We start from the raw sequence: 21,619 nt of genomic DNA on the forward strand, positions 1-21,619 counted from the left end.
ATTTCACCCCATGTGAACTAGCCTTACTTGGATTTCTAGACATTTGATTTGGGGACGGTATAAAAGAAGACATCCAGTCTTGGGAAAGTTCCCTTTCTACATGAACTAGTTCAAAGTTCAGTTCACACATTTTAAAGTTCATAGTTCATAATTCAAAATTATGAACTAAGTTCACAGTTCCAAAAATGAACTCGTTCATAGTTCTTCTTTTCAAAATGTTTCTGAAAGCTATTATTTTTTAAATGATTGTCACAGCCCATATAGGACCACAGACAGCCAATTATTTTAACAGTTTTAACTGTTAACCGATGGCACCTTTTTGGACGGCTGCAACCTCTTAATGAGGTTTATGAAAGCTGGGCTTTCCACTTTACTCAAAGGCTGCAGGTCTCCGTCAGTAAACTGCACCACCAGGTCGTCCAGCTGTGGCTGGGAGATGACAGCGGAGCCGCTACTGTACACAGTTATTGGGATTTGTGGCGAGAATCTGTCTTGACTGTCTTTTGATTTTTTTATTTGCTTGTACAGACCTTGAAATGCCGGGTGCTTTAGTTCAATGTTCCGTTTCAGGTTTGCTGTTGATGTGACTGAAGTCCTGATTTTCTTTTTGAAAGCCGGTGGGCAAAGTTTGCACAGAAGTGTAAGGTTTCTCCTATCCTTACCGAACGGGTCATAAAACTTGTTTAAATTATCATACAACGCCTCCTTGCTGTGTTTTGTTTTGATGACGCGTGTGGCGGTGCGTCACTGGCGGCTGGTGTTGCCAGATTTGGGTGTTTTTTCGGCATATCAAGGCCTGATTACGGTGTGTTTTAGCCCGGGTTTCACCTGGAAGGCTCTGTAGAAATCTGGCGCCCTACTGAACAAAGTTAAAGTGAGAGAGCGTGCCTTTCACAGACACCAGAGTGAACACGTTCACATTAACGTCAATTAGGCAGAATACAGTTTGTTCAGTTCACGTTCGCCCAAAATATGAACGAGTTCATGAACTATAGTTCATTGAACGTGTTGAGGCACAACACTGAATATATCTGATAGAAAAGTTATTTTGACCTCAAAATACAACAAAAAAACCCACTTTTGCCAGCAGTTTCAAACGTGGCTCATTTTCTGTAAGCATGGGACAATCTAACTGAGCATGTGCAGAGGGATTTGAATCACTCCAGGATTCTGATAGAGATTCAAGGTGTTACAACTGTCCCCGGTCTCCCCTATAGCACCTGCAGAAAAGAACAATATTGTCCATACCCTTCACAGAGCTGTTTATGATTTGAACAATAATGATGTATTTACATCTTTTCACATTTTTTCTGGAGTGGTTTGGGTTCAGACTGATAATGTGCCCCTGCAGCCCTGTGGCTCTCCTGTCTGGCTGCGTCTCCCTGCCTCCATCAGGACGCAGAGCTCCGCCTCAGAAGCTGCTGTTGCTGTTTATCTGATTACCGCGATACAAGAGCTGCGTCTCCTTAAAGCGACACGCCGGTTTAATTAATGAGACTACCGGAGAGAGGAGGAGAGAGACGCCGAGGATGCAGATGAGGAGGGAGCAGCATCCGCTCGACGCCACCATCTTCTCCCCGCAGGGCGCCGTTTGTCACCGCTTCGTCTCTCCGCCTTGAGACTACGAGACCGACTGTGATCTGACCCCGCATGCCTGCAGAAAACCCTCAAAGACCCCCCCTCTTCCCTCCGCTCCATCCTGCGATGCATGGACTGCCAATACGTCACGCTCGCGCTTCCTGCGTCGTTTTTTCCGCAGACGCGTCGCAGCCTTCTTGCCTCATTTTATGAAATCTGCTGCAAACACGCGGCCCCCCTACCCCTCACTCTTGCTCCACACATGGACTGTGTAGGCTGCACGGCCTCTGTTAAAAGCGCATTTGAATCCGCGGTGTGAGCGTCCGTATTTCGCCTGCTCGGCCTTTTGCGTGTCTGCGTCTGCGTTTGCCGCCCATGCGTCGCCGCTGCCGCCTCACCGTACCGCTTCCCCACATGGACTCTGAAATTTACGTGAAGCGCGCGTCGTCTTCGCGTCTACGCCCCCGCTTTGCCGCGGATGCGGTGCGCCTGGGTGCTCGCTGTGTCCTCGTCCTGGCCGGTCAGTGATCCTCTGGTCCGGCGGGGCTGGTGTCCGCAGAGAGGCAGGATGGTGCGGATCGCTAGTGCGCTGGGGCTTGTTATGTTCAGCGTGGCGCTGCTCATCCTGTCACTCATCAGCTACGTGTCCATCAAGAAGGACTTTCTGCTCAGCACCCCCAGATACGGACCTAATGGAGGACCCAGGCTGTCCATGTTCCATGCGGGGTTTCGGTGAGTCCAGGCCTGACCATATGTGCTGACTGTTGGTGTGCATTAGATCAGCTGAGCGATTGGATTTTATTTTTAGTTATTCCAGGTGTCCACATGCTGACAGGGTAGATACAGCAGCTGAATGTGACCTACAGTTGATACAGCATATGCCTTCTAATGTGCCATTTTTAAATCTATGCCATAGATGTGCCAGATTGTGCCATATCTCAAATCCTCATAAATGATGTTATTTGTTGTTTTTATAGTTTATAGTTAAACACTTGTCTCTCAGTTTGTGCAGTGTAATCAGAAACATGCATATAGTGTGTTTAGTGAAAAGGTGTAGCAGTGATCAGACACAGATGGAGGCCTCTCTGCTGTCAGAGGCCTGACACCTCAGGCTGTGCTGCTTCATGTACTATTTGTGCATTATTCTCTGTCATTTGGTTAATCACTGTAAGAATAGGTCTTAAGTTTCTTAGACCAAACCCTATTCAATGGTTTATTCTCATCTTTATACACTATATGGACAAATATATGCGGACACCCTTATCCACACAACTGGGTGTACCTTAGGTCTTTGGCTGATATGGATTGAGATAGGCCCTACAGTGTAATGCTACAGCATACGATGAGATGTTAGACAAAAGTGTGCTTCCAACTTTGTGTAACCCTATAACCAGACACAACTCTGATAATAGATCCATTTTGCAAAAGCCTACATTCATTTTTAATGTCCGTAATTTTTTTTTTACAGTAAAATCACGATCACGTTTTTTTTTTTTTTCACGAACAGATTTTAATCAGTTTGTGCAATTTTACCAAGTACAATGGACATTTAATAAAAAAGCTCCCTAAAGCTCCCTGTTTCCTCTGCTGGCTGTGGTGTGGTGTCTCCTCGCCGTTTCACTCTTAGCAGACTGTTTAGGATGCTGTCTCTTTAGGTGGTTATAGAGTTTTACAGTTCTCTTTCGTAATATTTTGTTTTTAATTGTCTCACTATGGGATGCACGCCTCGCTGCAGCCCTCAGAAGCATCTATCTCATTACGCCAATCCTGATTGGCTAGTGAAAGGTGGCCCATTCAAACACCTCTTCTCACTCGGAGCATGTCTCATGTCCAGGGCTAGCTAGCTTAACTGTCCTCAGACAGATCTTATTTAGCTTCTGTAGCCGGGCGCTGCTAGCTTTGGATATTTTTCTGCTTCGTTGGTCACACCAGATCGAACTCGGTGCTTTCCTGCCCCTCCACCGTTTGGTCAGCACTGCTCTCAACGCCTCACCACGGCTGCTCGAGCGCATTAGCAGTTTTTCACGGTTAGAACGCCAGCTAGCTGCCTTGACTCCCTGCCTGCACACCAGCTCGCACGGAATGGAGGCTAAACCCCCTCACACCAGAGGGCATGGAGACTCCGGAGCTAGTCTCTGTCGCTGGAGGAACAAAATATCGAGCATGGATCCACACCAGGTCTGCTCATGCTGTCTGGGGCTGGAACACACCAGAGCGGCTATCGTGTCCCCGGCTTGTTTCAACACTGTGCGATGTTCTTCATGAAGAGTCTCCGCTGTCTGGACATGACCCCTAGGAGAGGAGGTGGGGTCACTTCGGTGACGACACCGGAGGCTAGCGCCAGCCGGGGCTCCCTGCGGCTATTTTGCTGATTGGCATTTGAACTTGAGGGAATCAGTACATGAGAAACAGAAGTGAGGAAAGTAAACAACTAAAGTCAAGAGACTGTGAGATCAAAGACAAAATTGTTAAATCATTTAGATCATTTCTTTTTAGCCTCTTTAGCAGAAATGGTTCTTGTTGTTTGATTGTTCGCTTGTGCATGGTAAAAATAATTTGTTCTCTCAACATTGAGTGCTGTTAATGTACTAGCTGGCTGACTAGCGTCTTCAATCTATCGTTTTCCAGTTTCCATTTTTGAATGATGAATACAGACTAATGTCGTCTGCTGCTGTGGCGAGTTACTTCCTCACATGCAGAACGCACATGCCAGTTGGCTGTCGACTGTAGTCTTTGAGGTCGGTTGGAGTGTAACTTTTTTCTATGCTGTCGTCAAAGCCACCAGACTCCATTGACAGAAACAATCATCTTATTTTCTATTATTAATTTTCCAAATAGAAACTTCCAAACTTTAGCTTTCGCCTGCTGTTCGCTGTGCACATAAGAGATTTTCAAGCTCTGTGTTTCGATGTTTCTTGCAGTGCACTCTGGGAGTTGTAGTTGATTTCTCCAAAAAGCTTTGTATGCCCACAGGCTTAAACCTTGCCTTTCAAAAAAAACAAAAACCTCCAGATATTTTCTAAAGGCTCATTTATGCTTCCATGTTGTGCGTAAATAGTGACGTACGTTAACAAAGTTCTAATCGTCACTGCACTCATGCTTTCCTGTGTCCTTTAAATTGGAATGGACAATAAGCAAAACATCCTCTAGGGAGCGTCGTTCAGATTCAAAGTTACTCCAATAATGTTTGAAAAACGGACAGAAGGCTCCATCTGCATTCGTATGCCTCTCTAACGTAGTGCATGTAACACTTTTCAGTTAAACGTCTTTTTCAAAGATGGTGTTACGTATACAAATATTTTTATCATGTGATTAATGATTCACAAATGTGTATTCTCTTAGTTAAAAGTGTAATTTAATACATAAGTCGGATGCCACTTTCGATCTCCCCATCTGGTCGGGACATAATCTAGAGAGCGTCGTTCAGATTCAAAATGTTCCCTGGTGTGGACATTTGAAACAGCATATTTTAAACAGAAACAATTGACCTTACTCTTGTTTTTATGCAAAATACCGGGCATCATCCTAGTGCACTCGTTATTGCTAAAATTTCACATAATTTCTCATAATATAAATAGTTAAAAAAAATTGTTATCCTGTGCTTCATTGTAAAGATGCGCATTTCGATTATATACATTTAATAACGGCTACATTTTCATTTAATGTACTTATTTCCCTCCCAAGTCATGTTCAGTGATACACAGTTGAATATCCTGTTATTTATTGGCATTTTATTTTCTCTCTTTGGTGATTAAGTGGTTGATGTATGTTATTCAAAGCGGTTGTCATTCATTGCAAAAACATTCATTAATTTGTTTATTAATTCCTTCATTAATCTGGTGATTTATACAGGTTTTGAGTTTTGGTTTTGAGGTTTTGACCTTTAAACTTCAAACCTCTGACACTGCACACTTTAGGACAAGTTTAAGTACTAATTCATCCGTTGTACTGTCATATTATTATGGCATGAAAGCACAACTGTTTTATTACAAAAGAAATCACAGAACAAAATATTTTACTAACCTCATTCAAAAACTAGTTTGCAGGGATAACTTTTGAATGGTATGACGCCATTACATGATAATTTACAGGGTTGGTCAGTCTTTTGTGCTGAACGTACTGAAGAAATTTGACGTGTCAGACTTGCACTGTTTTCCATGTTTCATTCGTCCCGTGTTTCAGTCATACCGGCTCTCCCCTACAGCAGCTTGTACATTTACTGTGAAACAAGTATACCATGAAAATGAGAATAGAGTGGAATTAGGACACAGTGTTTGATTATGCTGCTTCCATCTGGTTTCATGGACACATTGATGAGGTGTTCTCATTGCCATCCAAACCTTTATCTTAAAATGTGAACTAAATACCTCAGGAACATGTTTCAACTTTTCAGAAAGAGTGATGAAAGAAATTCTCTATGAGAAAACACATTGAGCAACTGAAGCCTACGGGACAGAGGCGAGCTAAGCGAGGGGGCTGGGCTTTAGCTCTCAATTAGTAGTTTGTTGTCAAAGCGATTGTGAATCTGACCACCTCCGGAACTGATGTAGGTGGTCAGAGGCTTCGTGCAAGTGTTTACATTTGGTTTTACTGCATCCAAACAGTATTTCTGCTGATACCAGGAGATGTGTCTGATACCTTTGAATAGATTTCAGTAGGATCAGTGCAGTACAGCTCCATGGAAAATCATTCTGTAAATCTTTGTTGTCCAACATGATCAGTCAGGTCGGGAGTGTGGTGCCAGAACAGCATCGTTCTGATGAAGGTTCTTGAGGCCAGTGAGCTGTCCTTGGATCTGATTTATAGCAAGGAGCCACGTTCATTTTCCTCCCTCCTGTAATCATTTTCCTCCCCACAGGCCAAGGTTACACTCAGAGTGAGTTAGATGTGAAGGAGAGCAGGATTTTGACGAGGAAACAAATCTATATAAGTTTCATGCTGTACTGTTGTAGAAAGTGTATGACCAGGACCATGGTGAAAGGGTGTTAGTCCATTTGATGGTCTATCTTTCCACTGAAAAACAATTTGGCCAGATTACACTGAAAAACAGTTTTTCCCAAATGTACTTGACCCCCGGACCTGCCTCTCGCACCACCATCACATCAAATTTCTAACTGGCTCTAATGTTATGGTTACCGTAGCCGTTTTTTTTTTAATTTAGAAGGCGATTACATACAAAGTCAGTGCAAAGACGTGAGTAGATGCAAATTTGTTGCTGGTGACACGAATGACGTGAATGGCGAAACATGAAATGGGAAACATGCGGAAGTCAAATCATTTGCATATCCTCACAAGTTGAAATATTTCAACTCAAGCAGTTGTTACATGGAAGGTTTGTCATAAATGTCTGTGTAGGAGAGTGAGCCTACTTTTATTATGGCTAAAATATATTAGTCGCTGAATTTATTATGAATTAACTTGACTCGTAAAATTTAGGATTTATTTTACCTCGAAGTAAGGGCACTACACCAAAATAAGACAGGATGTTTATTAAACTTTGGTGAAGGTTTAATACCTGTTAGTTATTTAAAGTAATTGATTGTTAAATTTTATCAGTCTCGTCTTGAACGCGTTAACTCGTACCACAGCCTTTATCAGTGACCAACACTTTCTGCACAGAACGGAAGACTCTCACAACGACGTATGGTTATAAACATTTATTTGACTACATAACAAGGAGAATACAGGACAGTGCAACACTGAATAGACAAGTGAAAAAAGGTTAAATGTGGATATAAGAAGCTTGAGACTCGAGGGGGGCTGGTTTCTAATATCACTGGCGGACTGAAGCTAGCTCTAATTAGCCGGCCAACAGAACTCGGATCAGAATTTATTTGTCACCAACGTTTAACCAAGAGTTGCATTAAAAGGCCAACCTTACTTTGCCGTTGATATTACAGTCGCCCTTAAGTCTTACAGTACCGATGCAGGTTCCGTGGGTCCGCATCCCGGTGTTTGGCGGACCTCGGCTCGGTTTGTAGACTGGGTCAGCTGCGCGGTTGGATCGGCGGGTCTCGTCTGCTCCCGTCCCGACTTGGATTCGACTCTTCAGGTGGCTTGCCTCTGGAGGTGGTTTGTGGGTTGACAAAATGGTTCTGATCGGTTCTGTGGGGCTGGAGTCGCGAGTTCGACCGGACAAAAAGGCAAAGACAGCACGAGGGGTTTTACTATACTCAAAAAGATAAAAACGTGTCGTAGAAAACTTAGAAAGTCACGCGATAAAAATAGATTAATAAATGGAAATACTTTAGTAAGAAACAAAATATAAAGAAACGTCTCTTGCTAACTTTGGGTTAACAAAGGAACGAACAGCAGGAGGCGTAGAGGAGGGGGTCAGAGGTGCGAAAAGGTAGAGATGCAGGAGAGGAGGTGCAGAGAGAGCGGGTGTAGAGAGAGAGCAGAGACAGCCGTCTCTTCCTTTTCTACTCAGAAAAGGAGGGGGTCTCGGTTTATAACCCATCCCTTTGGCTCTGAGCGAATCAACTGCTTTTTACGCCGGAATTCTAATTCTGAGATTAAACTATCTTTGGTTGATTTTCCATTATTAAGCTTTCTGATATCCAATTTAACCAAAATCTTTAGGCATACAGTTTTAAAAGATACAGATACTACACATCATCACACTCTCCTGGATATAGTGACAGGCCTATTATTAAAACACAAATTATTTCAGGAATTAGACAGAGACTTTGCACTTCTGAAACCACAGAAACATAATCACAACAAGATACAAATAATGCATATACTGTTACACACTTGCAAGAATGTCTTTGAACGGCCAGTTGCAATGAAACATCGAATCTTTTACTGTTTTCCAAACTTCTACACAAAGTTCTGTTGTTTTAGATTTTATTACTGAAAGTCCCTCTGTCTCCCGACAGAGACTGCTCCTCCGGTTTGAATAGTGATCAGATTTGACGTTGATTTAGGTTAAAAGGGGTCCTTCGTCCTGGAGTTCTGGTATTTTTATTACCCTAGGAGGGTTTGAGGTTGCAAAACACACCTTATCTCCTATTGAAACAAGTATAAAAATGTTTTTATCTACGGCTCCCTTACTAGGACACTGACCAGAACAACCAGACACAAAGAACTTTTTAAACAGCACTTCCTCTAGAGGTCCTACATCTGAACCAAATTTCATGGCAATTCATCCAACAGTTGTTCAGATATTCACTAGAAACTAAAATCATCAACTTCATAGTGACGCTAGACCAAAAGTTAGGGGATAGGAAAGTCGATTCATCCCCCGGGAAGCATGTATGTCTGCACCAAATATTCATGTTGAGATATTTCACACTTGTCCTGACCTACTGTTGCAAAACCTCCTTGAAGATGTTTTTTATACATTCCTATAGTCAATAGGATTTGTTGTTGAAGTTCAAATCTATCAAAGAGTGAGTTAAAACAGTGTTGATTCATCATGTGACCCACTAATGAAAGCACTTGTTGCCTTTTTGCTGATTATTCCAATGCCCGTGACTGCGGCGACATTCGTGGGCTAGATGTTAATAGGCCACCATGTTAGTGACACTGCTGACAGCGGTTGATCTGTCGGCCCAGATGGTCATCAAGAGTTATGCTGCATTCACTTGTAATCGAAAATCAGAAATTCCAACTTCTGACTGAAAGTAGAATAAAATAAAGTCAATAAAGTTTACAAAAGAGCAAAAGAAAAAAAAAATTGTCAACACACATAGTGACCGTGAAGGTGACAAAATGGAGGCTCTGAAAGAACAGATTTGCCTGCAGTTATATTGTAAGGCCACAGAGGCCGCCAGAAACAACGTATTTCAAACCTTATAGAGTACAACTTTAAAACCACATAAAAAGGTTCACCTCAGATTCATCCTCTGGACCAAATTCTGTGCCATTTGCTAATGTTGAGATATTTCACTCCAGACCTGCTTCTGCAAAACGTTCTTGTAGAATTTCTTATACATTCATACACAGCATTAAAAATGTTTTTGCGTTGTAAAATAAACATTGTGTGGTAAAGAAAAACTTTAACATCACTTACTTACTTACTTTCACATTCTATTGGAAACGTATTTACACATTTATGGGTTACATTAACACAGCCTTCTCCACTGTCACCATGTGTTCACTCTGAGCTGCCCTCTCATGGATGTACAGTATTGTTTAACATCTATGCCAATGTAAAGTACGCATAGAGGTATGTAGGCAGTGACGGTTATATTGTTTGAGATGAACATCTCTATTTTTGTACATGAAGAGAGCATAAATGAGCCTTTGAGGTGTTTTATTGTGACAATAACATAATATCGATTAAGTATTTGAAATGCACTTTACCTCTGCATGCCAGGTCTTTATAGAGTCTTCTTTTGGTATTCCTTTCTGTCAGCTAAATGTCATTTTAAAGTCACCGGTGATGATGAAGATAAGAGTGAGATTATTTTTTTGTTTTTGTTTTACATTCCTCCTGCAGCGAGAGGCCGCCTCGCAAACCTGACCTGAGGTGAATACAGAGTGCTGACATTTTAATTCAAAACGCAAAGATGTACTCTGTCTTTCTTTTCCTTTATTATATATTTATATTTTTCTATGGGAGTTTGTTCTTGACCTTCTTCTATCTATCTATCTATCTATCTATCTATCTATCTATCTATCTATCTATCTATCTATCTATCTATCTATATATGGTCACTGAGCATTAAACTCTTTGTGTCATGAACAAGACACAAAGCAACGAGTCTTTGAGCCTGAATTTTCTCTGAAGCCTTTTGGATGGTGTGGTGTTGGATTTGAAACAGCATGAAATTGAATGAATTTAGAGGAATACTGAGAGTAAAAAAAAATTTCATTCTGTGGAATTTAGCCAGTTTGGCATAGTGTGTCACAAAACTATTATTATAAGACATTAATAAAGAAGTTTGTAGTTATCTTCCATAAAAGTTTATTATTTTATTCAAGGCTCTATTCCTTGATACTGACATGAATTATCTACATATTTTGGGAAAAATATGAAAAAGAACCCAATGTATCTAGCCCCAAAAGGCCCCACAAATTATATTTTATTATCGTATGCACCTAATATAACTTGTATGCATATAAAGGCTAAAAATATATGTATCATATTTCGGAACTATAGAATGTATTGAAATGTCAGACATCAATACAAAAATCCAGTCTTGATAAAAAGTGAAACCCTTCCCAACTGCAATGCACGCATCTTCAGTATTTCCACTGTATTCCTCTGGGCAAATTCTGTTCATTAATTGTATCATACTGATCTGGATTCAGCGCTGCACCTCTCCGGCTGAGCCTCACTGGCTTCCAAGATGGCGAACGCTGCAATAACAAAATACAGCTGCTGGAGGTCTGACTGCCATCAGATCCAGGTCAAACAGTATTTATACATACTTTTTAAGGTTTGTCTTTAACTGGTCGGGCATCACAGAGGTGGGGTTTGCCACGCAGGACAGTATGAGTTACAGAGTGTAGGAATGATCAAGCTTCAGGGTGATCAAACTTCTGACACTGTCTGAACTGTCCTGACGCAGTAAATTCCTCCGCCCTCGTTCTTCATGCAAGATGAACCGAATTTACTTGCAAATACTATTTGACCAGTTGTGTCTGCTATAGCAGAGTCTTGACCTGAAACCTTGACATTTTGATGTTTAGTGAAAAGCAGAAGGTTACTGTTAAAGAGCCAAGTTCTCTGTTGATACCAACTTTCAATCCTCCTTGTCTGTCTTTCCCAGTGTCACATTAGAAGATGAATTTCTTCTCTGTGTGTTCAGTACAAGAAGAGGTCTAGGGTATAGTCTAGCCTACCACAAAGACGTGAGGCAGGTAAAGACTGCTAGCCCATCTCCATTAACAGAGAAAAATACACCTACAGGTAACTCAGATCAGTCATGTCTAGATGATAACCCTAGATTTGTGAAAACTTGCAAAAAGTCTTTTAAAACCTTAAATTTACTTATTGCCTAACCTTAACCATCTTGCAAAACTTGGTATTACCATCTAGACACGACCCTCTCAATCTTTCAGATAAGCATGTTGAACCTTGTTAGATAGTAAACTAATTTCTTATTTTACATTGCAGAGTGCTAGTAGTTAGAATGGTTTTTTCATGCTGAATGACTTATTTCAAAGAAACATATAACTTCTCTTTGCCCCTAGTAGAGTCATCCTCTGCTGGTTATCAGAAAGCCAAATTTGGTTAGATAACAAGCTAGTTACAGATCAATCCTGTAGTTGGCTGAGATTTAGTTTACATTAAAGTTAAGACCGACCTTGAACCTGGCAGAGATGCTCCACTAATGCTCCCAGAAGTTGTTAGTCAACAAACAGCTAACTACTAACCTGACTCCACCAGATGGATTGATTCGCATAATTCTGATTTGCTCAGCATATCCATCTGGGAACTCTCGGTTGGAGATCTTTTGGGAAGAGACGAAAATACTGGTTGCTGATAAATCATCTGTATATCAACACCTATATTTGTGATAGACAGGCCAAATCAACCAATCAGATCAACGAAGCGTATGACGTACTAACAGAGCATCAAGGCAAAGTAAACAACATGAGAGTAGAGGATATTTTCCGTTGTGTAACGTAAATTAACGGATAAAAGGCCCAATTTCAGGTGCCCAATCCATATTCCAACAGATGGATCACAGATAAAAAAGTGTAAGCGAGCGGCTTGATTGATAGCTGTGCTCATCTCATCTGTGGAAGCCTCCATGTTGTTTACGATGAACAATTGCTTCTTGTTGCGTCACAATTTGAGCTGCCTCAAAACCAACACTGATTGGTTCAGCCGCTTGGGCAAATTTCTCCAAATTTTCTCTGCCACTAGTTACCAGACTGGTCTGAGAGTAAAAAACAAGGGAACTCGAGACTAGCTAGCTACTGCTTAAACCACAATGTTTCATTTGAACTTTCCTCTAATATTTCTAATTCGTCTAATGTTTCTATAATAGAAGTTAGGCTAGCAGTTTTCCTCTGCTTCTGCTCTCTGTGCTAAGCTAGGCTAAACACATCGTGGACATTTCTCTCTACCATATACACAGAGACGTCCATTTTCTCATTTGAGTCTGGGTAAGACAGAGAGTGTTGCGTTTACACAAAACGTCGACTAAATGTTGTTCTAACATAAGTAGGAAGTAATTTCACCAAAAGACAGTACCATGGACAAAAAAGACCAAAAAAGACCAGGGGTGTTGTCGACCGAAACAAATAAACACCGGGGATAACATTAACAGTGTAAGGCAGTAACTAACAGGGAAAACAGAAGCAGATCAAGAGGAGGCTTCGTATTAAAATATGACCAATTATACTTGTCAAACAGAGGGAACTAGAAATAAAGAGCTGTCTTTGATACAAGCCTGCTTCAAGTTACGGTCTGTTACCTTTTCGAGTTGAGGAAAAAAAAGGCTTCCTCACTATTGGAAGAAATACGTCAGATACCTTAAAATGTCAAGGTTTCCACGCAAAATCAGATGTATAGATAAGGTGACAATGTTAATGAATACTCTGTTAATCTCCTGGTTATGGCTTGGTTTTATTATACTCACTTGTTGCATTCGAAGAGGTGAGGCTTCTTGCACTGCAAAAAAGTGTTCATCTTATCAAGTAGTTCAGTTGAGTCTTAAATCAGAATCAGAATACTTTATTGATCCCCGGGGGGAAATTCTTTAATAAACAACTATGTTAAAAGAGAAAAAAAAAAAGTAAGATAAAGTAAAAAGGAGAAAAGTTGAAAACAAAGTAAAAGTAAGCAGGAGCGACTAGAACAGGCTGCATACACCGCGGCGCATGCGCACTACGCATGAAAATGAGGTGACGTTATATGATTTGTCAATGATGTCTTGAAATGCATTAAATAAGACATCATTTTAACAACTGGACAATTAATTTAAAACCATCTCGAAAGTGAAGAAAGTACATGAATTCCAATTTGGTTGAAGGGTAAATATTTCACTCTAGAGTCTCAAATGAACTATGACTAACTTGCTAAGATGGACAGAATTTCTGCAACAGTTTCTGCCTTATTGCTCATCTTCCGAGAGTGCACTGGGTTGATTTTAGTCTACATTGGAGTCTGTGAAGTCTGCGTTTACACTGAGCTGATAGTGTAAATGAAAGTTTCTGTTTGAATCTGTTTTTTTTCACTGCAGCTGGTTTCCTAAAGGAACAAAACCCTGTATGTTCGCTGAATAGCTCAAACACTTGTACATTTCAATCAGCTTCTTTTGGAGGCATTTTAGCTTTGTGAAAAGGGTAGAACTGATGGAGAAAAAACAATACCAGTAATTTTCATTCATTTTCTGCACTGCACAGCTGAAGCTTTATTTTTGAGGATTTGGACATAATTTCTACAACGACATCCAGAAACACAAGCTGTCGGGTGATCTTACTTTCACTTTTAAGCTATTTCCACATCAAATTTATATTTATGTGCAAGCCAAAACCAAGCAAGTAGTTTTGAAATATTTGCTTTTCTCTAAGGGGCCGTCCACACGAACGCTGGCATTTTGTCTGGCCTTTGATCCACATGTATCCGCAGTCGTGGGCTCCTGAAACTGCATTATTTTGTAACTGGTGTCCATGGTGAACTTTTTGGAAAAGTCCGGTTTCAGCAGTCATGTGTGGACAGGAAAACAGAGGAAAACCACAGTTTCTTGTCAACATTGTTTGACGTCACACTGTGCGATGGTTAACAGTAAGTTGTATCCATGGAGACTTGTGGAGCACTCTAGATGTGACCAGCTGATGCAGGAGGATTTTGCGGTTTCATGTGGACGGAGATATTTCTTTATCACAACAGTGGTGTGGACGGGATTTTTTTTTTTAACCAGGGGCCATAAAAGTCTAAAAAATACCGGTGTTCGAGTGGACTAAGCCTCAATGGAACATGAAAAAGCGTAAACGCTTATCTAAGATTTAGAGTAAATTAGTGAAATCCATAGATGCAAAATTTCTACATTTAAATGCTAAATTAAATGCTAATTTAAATACTTAAATGCTGAAACCACTTGATCAAATAAAGTGGTTTCAATAATCTGTCTAAGGTGTTGGCTTGAGTACAACCTGACTGCTTGTGTTTCTTACCCTGTCAGACTTTAATGCTGTGCAATGCAGGTAAATGAGGATGTTCTGCATTACCTCCAAACCTTGTTTTAAAAGAGCTTAAATGCTCCTCAAAACATTTTGAAGTGCAAGTGGATGAAGCCAACTTCCTCTTTACACAGGGAGACTGGGTTAACCTCGGTGTCTGTATCTTATCCTCCTTTTCCTCCTTGTCTGTATAGCTCCCAGCTGGCGTTGAAGTATCTGGATCCAGCTTTCACTCCTCTGACCAACGCTCTCAGCGAGGACCTGCAGAACTCCTCTAAATGGACCTACAACAGCTCTGCTTTCCTACAGCTGAAGTAGGTTACACATACAACCCTTCCAAAATCCTCATCACATCTATTTGAGTTCAAGTTTTAAAACTTTTTATTTTTGCAATATGCATGAATGTCGCTGAAATTTCTTTAAAATAATTATAAAATAGTTGGAAATAAGTCTGAGTTATGTTCCAAGTCAGGAAAGACTAGTCAAATTTAGGGCCCCAAGTCTTGTCGAGGCCAGTGTCATGTCAGTTCACCAGTCTTATCCAAGCAAATCAAGTATCAAATCACCTAAGACAAGTCCAAGTCTAGTCTTATTTCAGTTGAGACAAGTACATGTCTTGACTCTTGTCTGAAGTCCCTGAGGGCAAGCCCAAGTCTAGTCTTATTTCAGTTGAGTACATGTCAAGTCTTGAGTCTTAAAGCTGGTCTAAAGTCAAGTCTAAAGTGCTTTAGGGCAAGTCCAAGTCCAAGACTTGCCTGTAACTATTATTGGTCATTGTGTGGATCAAACACTTGAGACTTTAATGTTTTTCTTTACAACCTTTAAGTCAAATCAGATCTTAAGGAAGTCTCACACCTGTCAAGTCCAAGTCAGGTGGAAGAAGTAGAAGCAGAAGTAGTTTTCATTAAACCAGGGAGTCGAGATCACTTCCAAAGCATCAGAAAATGTTTAATCAGGTTTAAAGGGGTGAAGAAACAAAGCTGCAACAATACAAAATAACAACTGCATCAACATCAACAGTCCCCTTATCATCCATTATCCACATTAATCTGCACTCTAGGCATGTTGAATGCTGATTGAGAATCCTATACATTAAATCTGAGTGACTGTGTATACATAATCGTTGTTTATGATTGGGCTGAGGGACAGAAGGACAAAGCGCAACTGACATTAATCTCATGATGGTATTTTTTTAATACACTGTCATTATTACAGTTGCATTTTTTTTGTGGATTGTACTATAGAATCAACAGAGCCGTAAATTCACCTTAAATAACTTTGTCTTTAAAAGGTAGGCCAGCTTATTTTCTATGGCTCAGTAGTTATTTCTGCCAATCTAAATATTTTGTTTCATGTTTATCTGTAACTTCCTTCTATTCATTTATGGGTTTATCTGTCCTGTTCTACTGATATTTGTTGATTTCTGCTGCCAGAAATCTGGGGTGGAGGCAGATAATTAAGCTGAAGATATTGCAAATTGTACAATCATTTTATTCATAATTATTATTTTATGTTTATTTATTTGTAATTTTTGTGAACTGTGCAATGAACAAGTTCACACACATATTCACACACCAATGGGGAAACCCATCTGGAGGCATTTGGGGTTCAGTGTCAGTGTCATAGATTTCTCCGCAAAAAACAATTCAAAGCAAATGCTATTTTTATGAACATATGGTTTATTATTTAATCTGACCTGTGGATGTTTACAGTAAAGATGCAGTATTGAACTAATTGTATTTTTTGTCTTGCAGAAGGGAGATCTCTCAGTACATTGACATCCCGCACAACTTCTCACTGATAAGAGACTCAGTCCGACTCGGACAGCTGATGCACTACGACTACTCCAGCCACAAATACGTCTTCTCCATCGGCGAGAACTTCCGTACACTCCTCCCTGAGGTCTCGCCGATCCTCAACAAGCACTACAATGTCTGTGCCGTGGTCGGCAACAGCGGCATCCTCACTGGCTCGCGATGTGGCGCCCAGATCGAGAAGTTTGACTATGTCTTCCGCTGCAACTTTGCGCCGACGGAGATCTTTAAGAAGGACGTGGGGCGGCGAACCAACATGACCACCTTCAACCCCAGTATCCTGGAGAAATACTACAACAATTTACTGACTGTGCAGGACAGGAACAACTTCTTCCTGAGCCTCAAGAAGCTTGACGATGCCATCCTGTGGATCCCAGCATTTTTCTTTCATACGTCAGCTACAGTGACAAGGACGCTGGTCGACTTCTTCGTGGAACATCGGGGTCAGCTGAAGGTCCAGCTGGCCTGGCCTGGAAACATCATGAAGTATATCAACAAGTAAGACACACAATAACACTTCTTTACATTGACAACAAAGACACTATACTAATACCAGTATTAACCTCCAAAATGTATCTGGATCACATCTTACTTGGTATTAATAAGCATTCTCCGCATCCTCCTCATTCGGCTCCACTGTGATGAGAACTTAGGCAAATTAGGTCATCATCTGTAACGTATTAGCTCTATTTCTACACATACTGTATATTTTTTATGTGCATTTTATGTTTCATATTAGAAATGTATATGTGTATGTATGTAAACATTCAATAAGACTTCTTCAATCGTTTTTGTGTTTGTTGAAAAAGAGGCAATGCTAAATGGCCTTTGCCAAATAAATTCTAACGCAGCAAACATTTAACTCATGACTGATTAGCTGTTTTCCACTGTCAGCATCTTCCAAAAACCGAACAGAAACAAATTCCTGAAGACCTCTATCCATTTTTCTCTCGTGGATGGTTAGATGGCCAAGGTGACTTATTTTCCTCCTCTACTTCTTCTACTCTATTTACTGGAGGATTACAGCCATGTGAAGGCTACAGCGCCCCCTTCTGACAAACTACGCTGTAGCTTAGTTTCTTCGCTCCAAACCAGATGATGGAACTACTATATTTAGGCCTTCCCCACTCTTCATTTAATCGCCTGCAGATGGTCCAAAATGCCGCTGCAAGGATGGTGACTAGCACTAAGAAGTGCAAGCACATCAGCCTAGTTCTGGCCTCTCTCCACTGACTCCCTGTACACTTCAGAATCCAATGACCCTGCTGATTGCTGTCAAGGCTCTGAATGGTCACGTTATGGCCCTTTCACAGCACTTGTGCAGAGGCTCTCAGCCCCTAGGTCTCTTAGATCTTTGCTGTTGTTTGCTCAACAACTTTGGAACCAGTTGTTGTGAGATACCTCTGTTTTTAAATCTAGGCTAAAGACACATTTTCATTCACTGGTCTTTTTGGCACACTAACCCCTCCTCTGTTATCATGTCTTAAATGAAGTGCAGCATTTGTGCATAGCTGTATATTGTTGGCTTTGTTATGTTCTCTTTGAATTTTGTAATTTACATTTAGATTTCCTTTATACAGCACCTTGTGCTTTTTGTACAGCACTTTCGTTATCTTACCATTGGTGTTTAAATGGGCCTTAGAAATAAACTTTACTTACTAACTTACTCATTTGCAATTCTCTTTTTGCAACATTTATAAATTTGCTTAACAATTGAATGAAAACACTGCTATTGTACAGCTCAAAAAGGGCTTGTTTTGCTGGGCTTCCTTAAGATAGCAGTGAGAAGTGGAGTTAGATGACAGCTCCCAGTGGGTCCAGTGACGCCATTTTGGCTGCATTATTACTCTGCTTGCTCCCAGCTAATACAAAAATGGGCAAAGAGGGGGAGCTGATGCGTGCCGAATTAAGCCTAGTTCACAGTTCCAAGCTAGCAAAGGCTAGAAGCGAGGCTGAAACTAGCTAGACTGAATAGGCCTCTATAGGCGTGTTTCCACTAGCCCTAAAGAGTGGCCTCTCAAATGGCCGTTCACTCGCTGCGTTTCCATTACAGAAAAAAGGCCCGACAGGGCAAGGTGGCCCGTATGAGTCACAATGTCAACTTGAAAGAAAACACTCTACCTTAAAGATTTGAGGTGCTGTGAAATTTTGTGTTGACAGACAGGGCTTCAACCCGCTTGGAGTACTAAGGTTACAGTGTGTGTGTGTGTGTGTGTGTGTGTGTGTGTGTGGTGTGTGGTGTGTGTGTGTGTGTGTGTGTGTGTGTGTGTGTGTGTGTGTGTGTGTGTGTGTGTGTGTGTGTTTGTAAATGGGAGAGAGTGAGGGAGAGGGAGCTGGCAGCAAAGTGCCGGGCCAGTGCATGCACAGATCATTTTCCTCTTCTTCACCACTGGATAAAAATGTCTACTCTACTTTACCGTGTTGTTGTGGCATCTGTGCTACCACACGTCACACCCGGCTTAGCATTATCCAATCAGCAATCAGGCTTTTCTCAGGGGAGCGCAGAGGCCCTGCTCTCTGACAGGGCCATTTTCTACCCGGTCAAACGGCCTCCTGAGCGACTCACATGCAAATTATGGGGCGTTTGTTTTGGTGAGATAGACCTGCCTCATTCAGGGTGGTCGACCATAGTGGAAACGCACCTACTAGCACAGTTGTTGGGTTTGGGTCTTGTCATGGTATTTGTTGAAATAGATTTTCCAGGCCAACCCTGTTTCCAAAAAAATAAAGTTGAAATACTACTTGGTGGTTTTTGCCAAATGTATGCTGTTTGAATTACGTTTCCCAGTCCAAGAAATGCTACACAGGTCATAAGGAAGTGGTCAGGGTGGATAGTACATTGTTGTATTCAAACTCCTGATTCAGTGTTTGTCAAAGAGGACTGAACTAATTACCCAATTAAGCTCCATTTACACCTGGTGAGGACGGTCAACGCTGTATCCTAAAAATTATAGCACATGTTACAGATTTTTTCACTGGGCAAAATTTGTCAGGAACTTTTAGTCCGTCCATACATCTCTCTATTTTTCTGTCTGTGTTTAAAATGTCCCCTTGTATGTCTGTCCTGTTTGTAGTCATTTGTGTGGTTGTATTGTATTGAGCTGTGCTCTATATGGCAAAGAGGAGATTTCGGCTCCAAAGCCGGATTATAAGGAAACATTCAGTGAAAGGTATGGCACAGAGCTGTAACTGTGTGTGTGTGGAGAGGGATTTAAGACTGGTGCTTAGTGTTGTAGCAGCAGAATAGGCAGCTCGTACAGTAGCCTAATCTTCACCAATCCCATTAAAACTACCTACTCTGGAAGAATTACCACGTTTAAGCAGCTCAGAGGGCTTTCAGCACCTCAAGGACTTGTGGAGATGGTTTTGTTGAGGCCGGTTGGGAGAGTTTCTCCTCTGACGCTACAGAGCATGACTGCCTGATGAAAGCAACAGCAGTGGTCAGATTAGTTTTGTTAGATAACACCATGTGAAGCCAATTCTTTCAATGACAGATTATTCTCAGAGTTTTTGCTTTACTTAAATTCTACATTCATGTCACCTAATAAATCCTCTGTATGGATCAAGTTTAATGTATTTTTTGGTGAAGAATAACCTTAACAACATGCACATAACCTGTAGTGTAATGGCTCGTGTGTTACATTTAGAAAAATATAGATTTTTACAGCACTAATGTCCTCAGCCATGTCATCATTACCACTCTGCTGCTCTTAGTCTCTCTTCTCTTACAGATATACTGTTTTCATTCAGTCACTCTCTCTGATTGCTGACCGATTGTGGTCACAACATCAGTGAAAGAGTTTCACTAACAATAGCTTAATAGTGACCAACAGTGGTGATATGTATGACAAGAATCTGCTGTTGTACTGATGAATGAAGTGCTCTGTAATGAGTATTATAATGAATGAATTAAGTCTTAGGTCCAGTACATTGTTCAAAACGTGTCTGCTGAGAACAGGCTGATTGTTTGGTCAAAGACTTCTTCCTAAAAACATGATAAAATCAATGCATTAAACTGGAAAATAGAGATCAGGTTTTTTAAAGAACTGTTTCTCTCTGCATTTGATGTAAATGGAGGCTTTGAAATATTGCCTTTTTTTATTTACATAAAATCTGAAAGTGACCGCTCTGAAAAAAACAAAACACATTAGTTGAAGTAATTTGAATGAATTAAAAAAGCTGGCAGCAGTCAAGATTTAAGGGCTGCACTTTGGTCTATTCCGGCTTGAAAACAGGAGTTTTACCCATTTACTTAAACTAAACATCATTTTGAAAATGCAAGGATTTAATGTATTTATTCTCCCCATTTTGTGCTCAACAGCTACTGGAAAACCAAGCAGCTGTCGCCGAAGCGCCTGAGCACCGGCATCCTGATGTACACGCTAGCATCCTCCATGTGCGACCAGATCCACCTGTACGGCTTCTGGCCCTTTGGCTGGGACCCCAACACTGGAAAGGAGCTGCCGTACCACTACTACGACAAGAAGGGCACCAAGTTCACCACCAAATGGCAGGAGTCCCATCAGCTGCCCGCCGAGTTCAAACTCCTCTACAAGATGCATACTGAGGGGCTGCTGAAGCTCTCCCTCTCCCACTGTGCTTAGGGCTAAAACTGCGGCAGGTACAGAATTCCGTCTAACTCCTCTCCAAAGCTTCCATGAGCCAAAACGACGAGGCAGGCAAGGGAAGGATTCATGTGGTTTTGCCTAAAGTCAAAATCTTGGCTCTGAGGCTAAGTTGGTGCAAATGTTCTGAAACCATTTTTAGCCCAAAAGCCCCGTTTGACAGACCGTTTGTACAAACCAACTCAAGAGACGAGGAGTGTATTGATTTTCTACTGCTCAAGAATTTTAGAAAGCGGTGGCTGCAGCTGGACTATTCTTTAGCAGAATATCAAACCTTGGATTGCTTTTATTGTTTTTATCCCTCTGAGAACTATAGCTACAAATCAGCAGGCTGACTGTGTCAAACTGACATGAGAAGAAGAAGGCGGATCCCCCCTTCATTTCTATGAGGTCACTGTATTGATGCAGTTTAGGTCCTGACACAGGGGGGCCTAGCAAAAACCTGGCTCAGTATGTGGTTATGCAGCAACACACTGAGTAGGCAAATCAAACATGTGAAATTGGCCATCGCTCGTA

The 21,619-nt window shown here is 41.2% G+C and overlaps 1 protein-coding gene across 1 annotated transcript; it reads left to right on the top strand.

The window, feature by feature from the left end:
* Nucleotides 1-2,146: 2,146 nt before the first annotated feature.
* Nucleotides 2,147-21,082, top strand: st8sia3 (ST8 alpha-N-acetyl-neuraminide alpha-2,8-sialyltransferase 3; the record flags this gene model as incomplete). The annotated part of the gene is made up of 4 exons (XM_083930210.1): nucleotides 2,147-2,310; nucleotides 14,859-14,978; nucleotides 16,419-16,976; nucleotides 20,800-21,082. 4 exons carry the CDS (start codon nucleotides 2,147-2,149, stop codon nucleotides 21,080-21,082), a joined length of 1,125 nt encoding a protein of 374 aa, XP_083786336.1.
* Between the last annotated feature and the right edge of the window lie 537 nt (nucleotides 21,083-21,619).

Source organism: Echiichthys vipera (genome assembly GCF_963691815.1).
Source record: "Echiichthys vipera genome assembly, chromosome: 16".
NCBI classification, from domain to species: Eukaryota; Metazoa; Chordata; class Actinopteri; order Perciformes; family Trachinidae; genus Echiichthys; species Echiichthys vipera.